The sequence below is a fragment of the Pseudonaja textilis genome, chromosome 5 (assembly GCF_049901715.1).
Source record: "Pseudonaja textilis isolate UNSWEBS1 chromosome 5, rPseTex1.2, whole genome shotgun sequence".
Lineage (NCBI taxonomy): Eukaryota > Metazoa > Chordata > Lepidosauria > Squamata > Elapidae > Pseudonaja > Pseudonaja textilis.
In genome coordinates, this window is record NC_141994.1 from 56418254 (window position 1) to 56433082 (window position 14829).

General features: G+C 40.8%; 1 protein-coding gene across 1 annotated transcript in view; it reads right to left on the reverse strand.

Moving 5' to 3' along the window:
* DENND11 (DENN domain containing 11) overlaps positions 1-14829 on the reverse strand; it is a 32146-nt gene that overhangs the window by 12440 nt on the left and 4877 nt on the right. The window contains exons 2-5 of the mRNA XM_026722951.2: positions 5575-5674; positions 2494-2652; positions 1352-1499; positions 736-874 (exon numbers count right to left, since the gene is read on the reverse strand). Of these exons, the coding sequence (XP_026578736.1) occupies positions 736-874; positions 1352-1499; positions 2494-2652; positions 5575-5674 (546 nt within the window). The remainder of the gene's footprint in view (positions 1-735; positions 875-1351; positions 1500-2493; positions 2653-5574; positions 5675-14829) is intronic.

Consider the following 14829-nt stretch of genomic DNA (forward strand, 5'->3'; position numbering starts at 1 on the left):
TCAGAACCTGCTGAATACCACTTCTGATGCCATGGTCACGTTTTTTTTCAAAGGTCTTGCCAAAAATCGGTGTTTATTTCCAATTTGGGGCAAAACCAGCCCATAGCAAACTACTGGTTTATTTAATGACCATGGACCTCACTTTATGACTTTATGCAAAAAAGATTACATGACCAACCAGCTTTATAACTCATAACTCATGACCATTATGGGCAGGCTCCATTACGATCACAACTTGAAGATATGTATAGTAGGGAAATATTTTATTAAACAACAGTTAAAATGGCAAAGTATTACTACAACTTGGTCTACAAGGCAGCCGCTTCCTTAAAAAACATTTCTCTCTCTCTGCCTCCTTCTCCCTCTCTCCCTCTCTCTCTCTCTCCCTTTCTCCCCCTCTCTCCTTCTCCCTCCCTCTCCTTTTCTCTCTCTCCCCCTCCCTTTCTCCCCTCCCTCTCGCCCTCTTTCTTCCTCTCTCTCCCTCCCTTTCTCCCTCTCTCCCCCTCTTCCTCCCCCTCTCTATCTCTCCCTCTCTCCCTCTCTTCCTTCCTTTCTCCCTCTCTCTCCCCCCTCTCTCCCTCCCTCCCTCCCTCTCTCTCCTCTCTTTCTCTCCTTCTCTCTCCCCCTCCCTCCCTCTTCCTCTTCTTAAATTCCTGTAATATGGAATGAGCGTGGAAGAATTATGCTTCTGCCTGATTTTGCAACAAAGACCACCTACTCTCCCCTGCTTCCTACCTCTGTAGCAGACCACGCCGACAGGAGGTGGAGAAAATATCAAAATGCGTTTGCGAAGCAAGGCAAACTTCCAGAGTGTCAGGATCTGCTCTCCAAAGAACTTGATGAACTGAGACATACAGCCTGCAGGGTGGGTGATCTGCAGCCAGAGGAAACAGCAAGGAACCGAGGTCAAAGCTAAAACAGGAGAACTGTGGGTGGACTGTGAGCAGCCTATAGAAGTGCCAGTTTCAACGAAAGCTCTGGGAAGAGAGGAGCTACCCAGGCTTGGCATCATCTTTTCGGATAAATAAGCGAAACATTGGTCATTCTCTCTCACTCGCAGCAAGGAATTGACTGCTGGGATGAAGGGACACCCCTAGTTTTATTTCATTCAATATTTATGCTGCCATCAAAAGAGTCTGACTTGGTCGACTCCCAACCAAATAAAATGCAAGGAAACATCCACAGTAAGTAAAACAGAAACAAATTTAACAGAAGCATCCACAGCAAGTAGCAAAATATATTATATATATATAATAATATATAATATATAAACAAATTATATACATATAAAACATCTACCAATAATAATGAAACCAAGACACACAGTTCAACCGTCATAATTATTCCTCACCTTCATCTCCGGATACATATATTTGTGGATGGAAGGCAGCCAGTGGATGGGTTGCTGTGAAACAAGAGTGCCTGCTGGGAAGACTCCCTTCTTGTCATCGTAAAAAGCTTCCAAGTGAGAGTAATGTCCTGGCATTTCCAACTGGTGCCTGGAAGGGAAACAAATAAACAAGACAAGCAGCTGTGGAGTGGTCTCTCTGTAGCCTCCCTTATCAGATGCACAATTCTTTTCCTATTCATCTCCATAACAAGAGTGACAGCAAAGTGGTCCAGACGAGGACTGGACTGAGCCCATTGTTTGGGAGGATGGGTTGGTTGGTAGATATGCCCAATTCAAGGGAAAAAGACTGGGTTTCCCAGCAAATCCTCAGAAGGAATAGCAATAGCATTTAGACTTATATACTGCTTCATTCTTGGGGGCTGTGGTGGCTCATGTGGTAAGACGCTGGGCCTGCACACTACTGAGGTCAGCAGCTCGATTCCTGTGAGGGAATAAACCAAATAGGGACAAGAAAGGAGCCTCCCCCAATTGTCTACCAGCATTCAGGTGTCCGCGGGTAAAGATAACTCTGCCCGAAAAAATCCTTTCCCAGAGGTAGCCAGCTGCCTCAGTGATCCCTGGCTAACACATGTCATATGCTAAAAAAACCACCCCACTTCATAGTGCTTTATAGCCCTCTCTGAGCAGTTTAGAGAGTCAGCATATTGGCCCCAACAATTTGCATCTTCATTTTACCAACCCGGGGAGGATGGAAGGCTGAAATCAACCTTGAACCAGTCAGAATCGAACTGCTGGCAGTCAGAAGGATTAACTTGCAATATTGCATTCTAACCACTGCGCCACACACAGCATTTCTCTTGTACAGATAAGTCTTGATTTAGAATCAGATTCATGCTGGAGCACACCCCATTCTACGGTTAGACTGGTTATGTCCCATTTTCACTTGGATTTCACCTATTTCTACTTTATGGGGAATAACTTCATTTGGGTACTAAAGGACACACATTAGGTCATCGTTGTCACAGCCAAAATCATAGCAGAGATCTAGAAAATCTAACAGGGCTTCCCATCATCAGCTGAACACTGCCTGTAGGACAACTTGGAGGTGTTAAAAGGAACACCATTCCCACATGAGGACCTACCTGACCTGGTTCTCCAAGAAGTGCATGTATCTGTACAACAGAGTGTAGGAAGGAGAAAGAATGCCCACAGATTTCATGCGTGCCCCACGTTCCAATTCACTGTCCACAGGCATATTGGCAAAACATGCCAAACCAAAGCAAAGGCCTTTCCGGAAGTAACTAGAAAAGAATAAGGATATATCTTCAAAGCACCAACAGATAAATGACTAAAAATTTAACAAAGCCTGATGATGGCAGGAAAGACTATGAAAACAGGTCATGGCAGGATTTATAGCACTCATAGCAGTTATACCATTGCTCTTCAGCTATGGGATTGAGAGCTAACTTGCAATCTATCCTGAAAATATTGCACTGGCACAATTTCCTTATACTGCTTTTTCCCCTCTTGGGAAGAATATTATTCCTTCAATCCTAGTTTCAGTTCTAGGATTAAATAAATTTTGAATGGTGGTTAAACAAATGGTTGTTAGGCAAGAACTGCAGATAGGTAGCTATCAAAATACCCAAAATAAATCTGTTTTATTAAATCTTTATTTGGCACCTAAAAAGTAACAAAGTAAGCACCAGGTATATTCTCTTTGACTAGCAATTGATTGATAGCAGAGGCCTGTGGAGAAAATCATCATTAAACAACTACAACTTATGGGCAATTTAGTAAAAAAATTATTATTATGTTCCAAAGAAAGATATATGTTTGTACAGGAATCCAGGGATTAGAGTACAGAAATACTGGAAAAAAAGATAGGAAATGAAGAGAGAGAAAAAATGATAATTGTTGTGCGAGTTTTATTACAGACCACCTGGGTAGGCAGAAGATACCGTATGTAGGCCCTTCTGCGTCAGACGATCGATGTTTCAAAGATGCATGCAATAATGTTAATGACAGATATAAATTATCCTGACATTTACAGGAATCTAATTCTGCCAAGAGGACCAACAATTCCTTATCCTCTCTTGCTGACAATTTTATCTGTCAGAAAGTGGAAGAAAGAAATAGCACCTGCTTTCCTGGACATCATCCTCATCGACAGGGAGGGAATTAACTGAAGGAATTGGCACCTTGGGGAAAAAATGTTTATGCTGCCTTTGAATCTGAGATATCAAGAAAAATCAAACCAGACATCAGAGGAATTGAGAAAGTGGCAATGACGAGTGGAAATGTTCTCTTATTTTGTGTTTACATTTCCTCAGACCAGAAATGGAGCTCTAGATCAGTGGTCGCCAACCAGTGGGCCGAGGACCACTGGTGGTCCATGAGCAAATTTTGGTGGTTCACAGAGAAATGTCCCCCCCAAAGCAATTAATCCAGACTGCACGGGAACACATGGCCTACCCACCTGCTGGCCCTCACCCTTTGGACAAGCACAAACCTTACCTTGAGTAGAGCCACATGAGCTAGAACTGAAAGGTAAGACCAACCGGGGGGAGGGAAATCTACCCCGGGGTGGCTTGCTGACATTGGTGGAAAAGTTGGTCCCATATTCCAGACCTGTAGTAATCACAGGACTGGCCCCTTGGTCATCCCGGAGCAGCTCCTCCAGTCCATGGCAGGCCGGTGCACCCAGGTGGAGGAGCAGCTGCTCTGGGGTGACCAAGGGGCCAGTCCTGTGACTACTGCAGGTCTGGAATATGGGACTGACTTTCCCACCAACATCAGCAAGCCACTGTCAGTCAAAATTCATATTAGTGGTCTGCGGGATTTAAAATAATGAGTTTGATGGTCCCTGAGATCCAAAAGGTTGGTGACCCCTGCTCTAGATAGCTGGTCATGATTATGTCATTGGGAGAAGGAGGAAACTAAGGATAAACAAGGGGAGGATAAGAGAAATGGTGGGTAATTTAAACGATGTCAAGTCTGCAGAAATGGATGGATTCCTAGGCTACTAAAGGAGACCACTGCTGAATTACTGGAGGTCAGGCCACATCCCAGAAGAGAGCAAATGGCATCTTCCAATTCAAAAAGAAAATACAGACCTGTCAGCTTGACATCTGTACTGGGGAAGGTCCTTCCATAGCAAGTCACACCTTGGATAGGTGTGCTACTATCCAAGTTTGTAAGCACTTGGATAGCTACTATTAACAGGAGCTAGCATAGGGTTATTGCAAACAAATTATGCCAAATTATGTCTAATTATATATCTTTCTTTAGCGTTACTAGCTTAGTAGCTCAGAAGAATATAATTTATATTTAAATAATTTTCATTATGGTGACCCCTGAGATGTCTTTGGGGAACCCCAGAGATCCTAGGGCCACATTTTTAAGAAACACTGCTGAAGTGGATCCTGCACCGAACCACCTTAGGATTCTATTAACAAATCTGAAAGGCACTTGGCTTGGAAATAGACAAGAACTCATTTTTGCTTTTCAGCACAGATGCCAATTGAATTCCAGATACATTCCAGTTTCCAGACTAGTCTCTGAGAACTGCACCAATGATAAAATAGAGGTGTTTACTGTTTCCTTATAAATCAACCTTCCAACATTGGGTCTTTCAAGATATATTAAGATATAGACATTACCAGAGGCAGACAATGTTTCACCATACTTTGTTTTCCAAATTTACGATTCACTCCTATAAGAAGTAAGAAGAATTGTAGCCAGGAGGGAAAAGAGGGCACTAGAACAATCAAAAAAGTCAAGATGTGTAACTGTAACCATGTCCCTATTTTATGTGCTTTGTGCGCATAGCACACTTTAAACAGAACAGGAGTTTGGTGGCATGGGTGCGGCTAGCATCTTGACTGTTTTATGCTCCTGGACTTTGAAGGTTGAATTGGAATCTGATGAAATCACACAAACATAGATGGACTACCAAGTGTGGCTTAATGTTGCCAGGCATAGGAGTGGGTAAAAGATCATGGACAGTAAACTTTGGTTCTAGGGGCTGTGCATGTCATTTGGTAGCCTACTTTTTCTTTAAATTGCAGTCACCTATACATATGATTGGCATTAGCACTAAGCATTTTGTCTTAATAAGGAAAACTATTGTACCCATTTAACCCTTTCCAGATAACTGAAAGATTTGTATAACCAAAACATTTGTATAACTGAGTGGTGCAAGAAGTTGGCAAAGCACTCACATGAAATCGGACTGGATTTTATGGGATCCACTGGCCATAGATTTGAACTCAACACCTTCCAGATCAATGTCTTGTGGCAAACACCATTCAACCATATTACCTGTGCAGAAAGGGAGGAAAACAAAACATTAACACAAGACCAGCACAAGACCAAGGCCATAAAATCACACAGATGCGTCTTTAGTTTTCTGAAAAACACTGAAAGCAGAGCCCCCACTGTCTGACATTATAAGTTAAAGGAGAAGGGAGGTAAAGAGAATATTTGTAACTCAGGATTGAAGTGAGGGGTCCTTGGTGCTCTCTGAGCTTGGTTATTTTCTTGTAGATTTTTCATTACCCAAACATTACAGTGCTAGCACTGATGATGTTACCTAGTTTGAGTAATGAAACATTTGCAAGAAAACAACCAAACTCAAAGAGAACCAAGGATCCCTTATTATAAGTTTGACAGAAATAGCTATTTCTTCCTCATAACCAAAATTCTTAGGGCACCCAGATTAGTTCTAGCTGAATTTTTTTATTGGAAAGAAATAAATTCTCAAAACCTTCTGAAAAATGTGCTTTACATTTTAAAAAAATTCAGCAAGGGTTATTGAGCAAATGTTAGAGTAAACATCATTATAATTCTCTGCTGTTTCCCTTAAGGGTTTTGTGTTTATCAATACCTGTACATTCATCTACCTCAAACATGCAACTGTTCCCTTACTTTGCTAGGTATCAGGAAGACTGATGCCTTACTTCCAGACACTTGCTAAATGAAATATTTATATTTATTCCAACCCCTTGGAAGCCTTACAAAATCAGACATCTCAAATTTCAGTAGATATTAGACTTAAGAACCATTGTTTCAAGTCAAAACGTAGCCATGGAAAGCCTGGCACTTTCTGCCCTGGCTGGTGACAGACATTCAGAGGTTCATGCAGAAATCTTTCCCATCACTTACTACTTGATGTCTGTTAACTGGTAATATGCCCAAAACCTGACTCACCTAAAGCAACCAAATCACTCTGAAGATACAACGTAATTGTATTAGCATACATTCAATATATACTGGGCTCCAGAACCAAAGCAGTGGTCAGTGAATACAAAGCTTGGTTTACTGGGCCAGTAAACCTGATTGATTCTTTTCCTGGTGGCCACCAAGGTCAATTCAGCCTTCTGTGAATGTTTAACTTACAAGGGCAAATTAAATTCCCATATATATGGGGTGGAGATTTCATATGTTTATTCGTGTATGCCTATGTATTACTACATTGGAGATGCTAAGGATTGATCCGAGGATCTTTTGCATGTAAACCACATATCCTCCCTTCCAGACTGCGGTTCTTCCTAGGCATCCCATATCCAAGTTGACAGCAATAGCACTTAGACTTATACACTGCTTCACAGTACTTTACATCCCTCTCTAAGCAGTTTTACAGAGTCAGCATATTGTCCCCCAACAATCTGGGTCCTCATTTTACCCATCTTGCAAGGATGGAAGGCTGAGTCAACCTTGAGCCTGGTGAGATTTGAACAGCCTGCAGTCAGCAGAAGTAGCCTGCAGTACTGCACTCTAACCACCGTGCACCATGGCTCATGGTAAAATCTAAACGACATTTATTTGAAGGAAGCAATGCAGCACATTATTATTCCTTTGCTGCAACATACTGATTATCCATTTATAATCCATATATAGTACCAGTAGCCCTTCCCCAGGCCCATGATTGTTATTTTTATGAAGCTTGTTCTTTCAGATATCACTATGGATTATGCTGTGACATTATCCTGTCTCCAAAGATATCAAGTACAAGTTTCTTCCTTCCTCCATCCCTATTATCCCAATTCTGGTTAGGCAAGTGTATTCCTTATTATCATTTGTTCTATTCCATCTTTCAGGATGACAAACTTCCTGAAATACCTTTAAATGATAATAAAATAAATCATATAAGTAAATATTATTAAAACAAAACAATTATTGTTATTCTGTCCCATTGTATAGGAAGACATTCCTGCCAAAGCACACACAAAAATATTGATTTTTTTTGTGCTGTCAACTTATTTTCAACTCCAAGTGACCACAGAGATTAATTAACACGAATCAACCAACTCTCCATTGGTGGAAAGACCCAGGAGATGGGGGAAGATGGATATGGAAGAATCCAGTTGGAGAAATGTCCAGTCACCTGCTTTTCTCAGAGTATGGAATCATATAGTCTGGACTCAATGAATAAATCATCACGGACTGCATTAATCCACTGAGATGAGCCAGAAGTCATGTACTATGCAACACAATGGGTATTCTTACAAAACATGCTAACTCAAAACCAAACAAAGCACATTATGACTGTCCAACAATTGACTTTCCAAGGACATCCAGTGACTTGCAACTCTTGATCCTAGTTCAACAATCTATTATACCATAATAATCTTCTCTTGCAATGAGTAGTACCTTTTGATGGCATAGGCAAAATAATGCTCAGCATTTAAATATCTGGAATAGAGGCAATGTTCCTTTGGACAAATATCTTTCAGTCCAAACAACTCATAGTGAGGCCTAAAAGGGCGAGACACAGACAGATTAACACAGTTGGAAGGGACCTTGGAGTTCTCCTAGTCCAACTACCTGCTCAAGCAGGAGACCTTATACCATTTTGGACAAATGGCTGTGCAATCTCTTCTTAAAAACCACGAGTGATGGAGCACCTAAGACTTCTGGTGACAAGCCGTTCCACTGATTAATTGTTCTCACTGTCAGGAGATTTCTTCTTAATTCTAGGTTGAATCTCTCTTTAATCATCTTCCACCCATTACTTCTTGTCTTGCTGTCAGGTGAATTCGAGAATAGGTTGACCTCTCCCCCCATCATTGTGACAACTCCTCAAATATTGGAAGACTGTTATCATGTCACCCTTTAGTCCTTCTCTTTGTTAGACTAGATATATTCAGTTCCTGCAACTATTCATCGTGTGTGTCAGCCTCCAGTCCCCTGCTCCCTTGAGCTTCTAAAGAAAAGCCAGGATATAAATAATATATAACAATTAATACTAAATAATTGTGGTGCTCAAGATTTATAGAGCTTCATTTATACCACACACACAAAACCACACATGAAAAACAAAAGAAATTAAATTCAAATCAATCATGAGAAGAGGAAGAGAATTAAGATGCATGATTAGAATTTTAAAATGAAGCATTCTGGACCTGTATAACACTGTATGTCATGTTCCTCCAGGTGTTTAAATAAATATTGAGGGTTCTTATGCCTGGTTAAGGAATGTTCCTGTTTTATAGGGAGAAGCATCTCTACAAAAATATTTATCTGTTTCGATTTAGGGTATGGCACTAGCTGGTTTGTGGGAAAAATATCCAAAGGCTGCTTGAATATATTAGAGAATGATCTCATCTCTCAAACAAGCCACTTCTTTTGTTTTTTTCCAAGTCCCTTTTCAAGATATTTTGAAAAGTTCCCCAAATGCATTGGGAATACACCAAAGGGATACTCGGCTGAGGAATACTGTTCTAAGGATTTGATGTTTCAGCATGATATGCCTTAGTGTGAGACAGTTTAAAGAAGAAGGACCTAAGAGGCTAGCTAGTGCAGAATCAGATAATTGGCCTATTTGAGTGTTCATAATCGGCATTGATTGGCAGGATCTCAGAACTATTCACTGGGGCCTGTTAATAGTCAAGAGACCAACTAGAGCAGTGTTTCTCAACCTTTTTCTCCCATGGCTCCATTCCAACACTTTCTCCTGTGGCCACCTGTCCAAGTTCCATTAACAATATAAACGTAACATCTGCTGTATTTTCTGACATCAATAGCAGTATCTGCAATGTAATATACTTTGCTTTTCTGTGTCCCCATGGCATGTACTATGGCCTCCCAGTCCACATTTTTAATCTATAGCCCTTTTGTAATATCCTAGGGCCCTAGGGTGCAATATGGTTCCTGGCTGAAATCCACTGAACTACAGGACAATCTGCCCAGTGCCCTCTCCTTGGACTAGCCCTGCATGAAAAGACTTGCGCCCTCTCACTAAGCTTCATAGAGAGTATCTTAACATACTGCACTTGTGTATGGTTTGCCAATTGCACAGTGGCAGACAGGACAGCACTTCAGAGGGTAAACCTCATTGCCAGGAAGATCATTGGTGGTCCTCTCCCCTCTTTGGAAGAGGTCTATAGCTCCTGCTGCCATAACCAAGGGATCAACTTCTGGTTGATCTGAAAAATGGACTCTACACGTGGGTGGGGGGAAATCCTTAGGAAGAAAAGAAAAACTACATTGGCTTCAAATACACCTGGACTGGACAAGACCAGTCCTGCCCTACCCTAAGATAAGATGAACTCAGGTGAAAAAAGAGTAAGAGACAATAAGCAATAGTATTGAAGACAGGTTCTGCTATTTCCTAATTGGTCTCCCAAACGTGGAATCTCAGCAAAAATATATACATTGTATATATACATATACAAACTCCAGGAAGAAATGCCAACTTGATGACATCATCCTACATACTTATCTGGTTGTGGTTGGAGAGAAGGAAGTTTATTTGCTGTGAAACCGGACTCAAAATTCTGTTTGTATTAAGAAAAACAAACATAAAAGAATAGAACAGGAAAATTAAATAGGACAATTATGGTTTTATCCATGGGCGTGGTAGCACCTTGCTCTGGGATTTTGTTGCTCCTCTACAGAAAATTGTTCTCTGACTGGGAGGCATTAAGCCAACCAGTTCAACTGGAATCATTGCTTTATTTATCTGGAATTATGATGACCGTATTAGATGTGTTTTAGATATCCAGCAGTCCCAAAAGGTGTAACAATACATACACACATACCTACACACACATATATAAAATATGAATATCTAAGTAAAATAATCAAGTATAAAACCATCCATCATAAAACAAGACAATAAAAAAATATGAAGGATGCAACAGAAAAAGCAGTATTTTTAGAAGGCAGTTAGGCATTGGGGAACATATTATTTTGCAAATGCCCAAGTCAACTAGGATATGTAAACCAGTTAAGCTGGCTGGAAAGCCTCTTTAAGCCTCATTAACTCATATCATAAGTTTTCCAACTGCTAGCAATCTTATTTTGAATTCAATATTTAAGCAAGCCTTCCTCCATTTTGGCACTTGCTAAATGCCTTGGATTCTAGACACTCACACCCAGTTGGCTGGGGGTTATGTGAGTTGGAATTAACACTTTTGGAATCTACCAAATTGGGGAAAGCCAATTTAGGCATTTGCTTGGTTGAGAATAAATTACTGATACACAGATTCTGTTCATTTCCCTCTGCTCCTCCACTAATGCTGGGATGCAGCTGGTAATGGTGGAACCAGATTGCCTTCCTAGATCACCCTTTCCAGGGTTTTATTTATTTTTTTATGTTATTTATTATTTTTTAACTATGAGCAAATTGTGATCTTTTCCCCATTAAATTAGTTGCTCTGGATTATGTCTATCAGGGAGTTAGTATGAATGGTCTTGTGTGATTTTTCTCCTATTTAGATTATTCAATTACCTTAATCCTTTGGGGCTACTCTACCTCACTGGGCAGCTAAAGTGAATGAAATTAACTAACTCTAGTTTTAAATCCTACCATGCCTAGTGAAGACAAGGACTAGGGTTGACAAGAAAGCAGTATTCCAATATTTGGGGAGCTGCCACAGAGAAGAGGGGACAACCTATTTTCCAAAGCACCCAAAGACCAGACAAGAAACAATGGATGGAAACTGGTCAAGGAGAGATTTAACCTAGAAATAAGAAGAAATTTTCTGACAGTGAGAACACTCAACCAATGGAACAGGTTGCCCTCCGTGGTTGTGGGTGCATCATCACCAAAGGCTTTCAAGAAGAGACTGGACAGCCACATGTCAAAAATGATATAGGGCAGTGTGTCAAACTCAAGGCCCACGGGCTGGATTCAGGCTATGAGGTGCTTAAATCTGGCCCAGAGCTGGCCTGGAAATAGTAAGGGACCAGCCCACAGTGCCTCAGGCAGCCAAAATGGGGTATGAGGGGTTTTGGCTGGAGGCTATCCATCCCGACTCCCGAGCCCGAGCCCGGCCCACAAAGCTACAATGCTGATCTGGCCCTTGAAGAAATCCAGTTTGACACTCCTGCTATAGGGTTTCCTGCTTGAGCAGGGGCTTGGACTAGATGACCTACAAAGGTCCCTTTCAACTGTGTTATTCTGCTAAGCGCTAGATGCTTCCTGTTTCACCAAATAAGAGCTATACAATTTGTTAAGTGAGGGCCAGGTTCTTTTCATCACTTTTTCTTTCCTCTCCCTCCCTCCCTCCTTCCACTTCATCCCTTCCCTGCCCCCAAAGTCACTCCTTTGTTTGCTCTGGTATTTGGCTGGTCTGATCATATTTGGCTGGTCTGATCGGTATCTCTTCTTCCCTCTGTGCTCACCTTCTAGCCACGTCATCTCTTTTGTGCTTCTGAGCAAGGCAGTAAGAGGCAGATTGCCATGCAAATAAAGACACTTTTTGGCCAAAGGCCTTAAACAGATGGCTGGCCTTCTTGGGAAGAGGGGCAGCCTTGCCAAGTCATACAGTACAAAAAGAAGGTAAGAGAAAGTAAGTCAGTTCTTGTTTTAATTAATTGCAAACATCTTATAACTTTGCTTGGATGTTGACAGAGAAAAAGAGCTGGCAACTTTTTGTGGCCAGAGGCTGGTTTGCTTGTTTTCAAAGTCCGTGGGGAAAGAACTATGTCCCTACCTGGCCAAATCCTTAGGTTTTATCCTTAAGTCCTTCAAAACAGTCAGAAAAAAAGCCCAAAATTGTGACTTTTCTGATTCTTGCAGGACTTTGGGGGCAGCAAAAAGTCACTTGAACTCCTGATATTGTTGGAAGAAATATCCTTCTGGGTTCAGTTCCAAGTGGGAAAAAGACACTGGAAACATAGAGACCATTTGGAAAGATGGTTTAATGGTGGATAGGACCACATGGCTTGGAGCTCCAAAGTGAAAAGGACAATTACATGCTTCAAGATGTTGGGTGAAGGAAAAGAAGGGGCAAGATGCTGAGAGTGCAATTGTTTTATACCCTCTGACGGACCCCACCTTAGTGTTTCCTGTTCCTATGTAAGAAATGTATCCCATTGGCTGTTAGACTCCCAGGGGGTCTTAGCTAACTGTTGGCTTTGTCTGGACCATATGGCTTCACCTGAGTGCTGGCTGATGCAATCTTCCCAGGCCAGGTTGTGAGGTGTGAGTAGAGGCCTTTATTATGTAGAATACTCTGGCCCAGGCCAATGGCCCGCTCATTAACAAAAGTGGAGGGGGTGAGCTTCTGCTTCTGAGGGGAGTTTCTGCTTCCGAGTGTCTATTTCCCTTTTAAATATTCTGCCTTTTTAATATTTCCTAGGATATTTCATTTTTCTAGGAGAGGGATGGGTGCTAACTTCCTATAATATAAATCCACTTTTTTTCCCCAACTGGGTCTCCTCCAAACATATTTGATTGTAAGACCAGGATGTTGATTCATGTGTGTGGAGAGAAGAGAGGGAAGAGGTTGCTTATCTGAGGAAGTATCTCAATCCCCTTCACACTCAACCCTGCATTAAAATTAAAAATGTTCTGACAATCCCTCGTCTCCTCAAATATGCCAGTTGAGTCAGGATAAATAATACTGGGGGGCTGCACAGAAGACTAGACAAAGCACGTCTGGATTAGTTTCTTCCAATCTCTTCTCATGTTTGATCAGGAAAATTTAACTGAAATTTTACCACTGGATTTAAAGGAGAGCATCATTCTAGACACTGCAATGCCAATTGTGTAACATCTGTAGTTTAATTGCACAAGAAACATTCTGCAGTATCTTTGCTTTGCATATCCTCCAAATGAAATGGTACTGGAATCCGTTTTTTTCAAGAGAGGCAGTGGGTTCCAGTCAAGTGCATTTTCACAAAAAATATATTCATGATTTGTAGGGCATATGTTTGTAAAGCAGAAAGTGACTAATTTGTGGCTTCCGCATGACTTTCAATTAAATGAAATAGGAGAACTTGAACAAACTACAAATTTGCGGTCAGGGAGAATTAGCCAAACAGCTTTCCTGGAAGGAAGTCTGAAATTGCCCTGGGCCTTCTCTTATTGAAGAATCAGCAAAAAACCACAGGTAATAGGAAAGAATAATGCACCTGGTCAATAATAAAAATTAATAATGACATTCACTATCTTTTATTCTATTGGATATATAGCACAGGTAGTCCAGTTCACTTAGTGACCGTTTGGCACTGAAAAAAGTGAGTTGTGACCATTTTTTCACACTTATGACCATTGCAGCATCTCCATGGTCACGTGATTTACATTTGGATGCTTGACAGCTGACTCACATTTATGATGCTTGCAGTGTCCTGGGGTCATGTGATCACCTTTTACAACTTTCTGACAAGCAGGTTAAGATTCACTTAACAACCGTATTACTAATATAACAACTGCTGTGATTCATATAACAAATATGGCAAGAAAAGTTGTAAAATGGGGGATGACTCACTTTAAAAAATTCTCACTTTGCAACATAAATTTTGGGTTCAATTATAGTTGTAGGTTGAGGACTACCTATATTTTAAATTGTCTTTTTGTTGTTAAGTTTAAAGCTTGAACATTTTTAATTATGTCCTTGTATTTTTATAATATATTCATATTTTTATATGTGGATGGCTCTACCCCTTAGCTATTCATACAATAAGGAGGAGAGATCTATAGTATAAAATAGACTTTTTCCTACAGGTTGTATCAGCTATGTGGATATTCAAGTGGGCACACTTAGCAAATCTATCTACATTTATTATTAATCAGGAAAATCTCTCAAGTGTTACTTCTTTTAAGAACTCATTTATTCTACTGCTTTGAGGAGCTGCCAAAAATTACAATTGTAGGCAACACACTTCAAAGGCTTTTCCTGTCCAGAATACTTGGTACTACATCTCCTTCATCTTCTTTCTCATCTTTGTCCTCAGATCTCCCCTTTTTGATCATACCCGTGTTACCAATTCTTATTCTTTTGCTAAAACCTGAGCATATTTGTGCTTACCTGGATATACACTTCACTTTTCTTCCATCTTTCAAACTATGTGGATAAACTGAAATCAGGCCATCCTGGACTCAGAAGTGGTGCTTGATTCCCTTTTCAATCCCTGATGTAGCCAGAGGAGTGGTTGAAAACTTCTCAGAAGGCAAAGTGTTCTAAGACAGGCCTTAATTTCCCAGAATAAATTTCCGTATACCTAAAGCTGATTCAAGGGTTTTT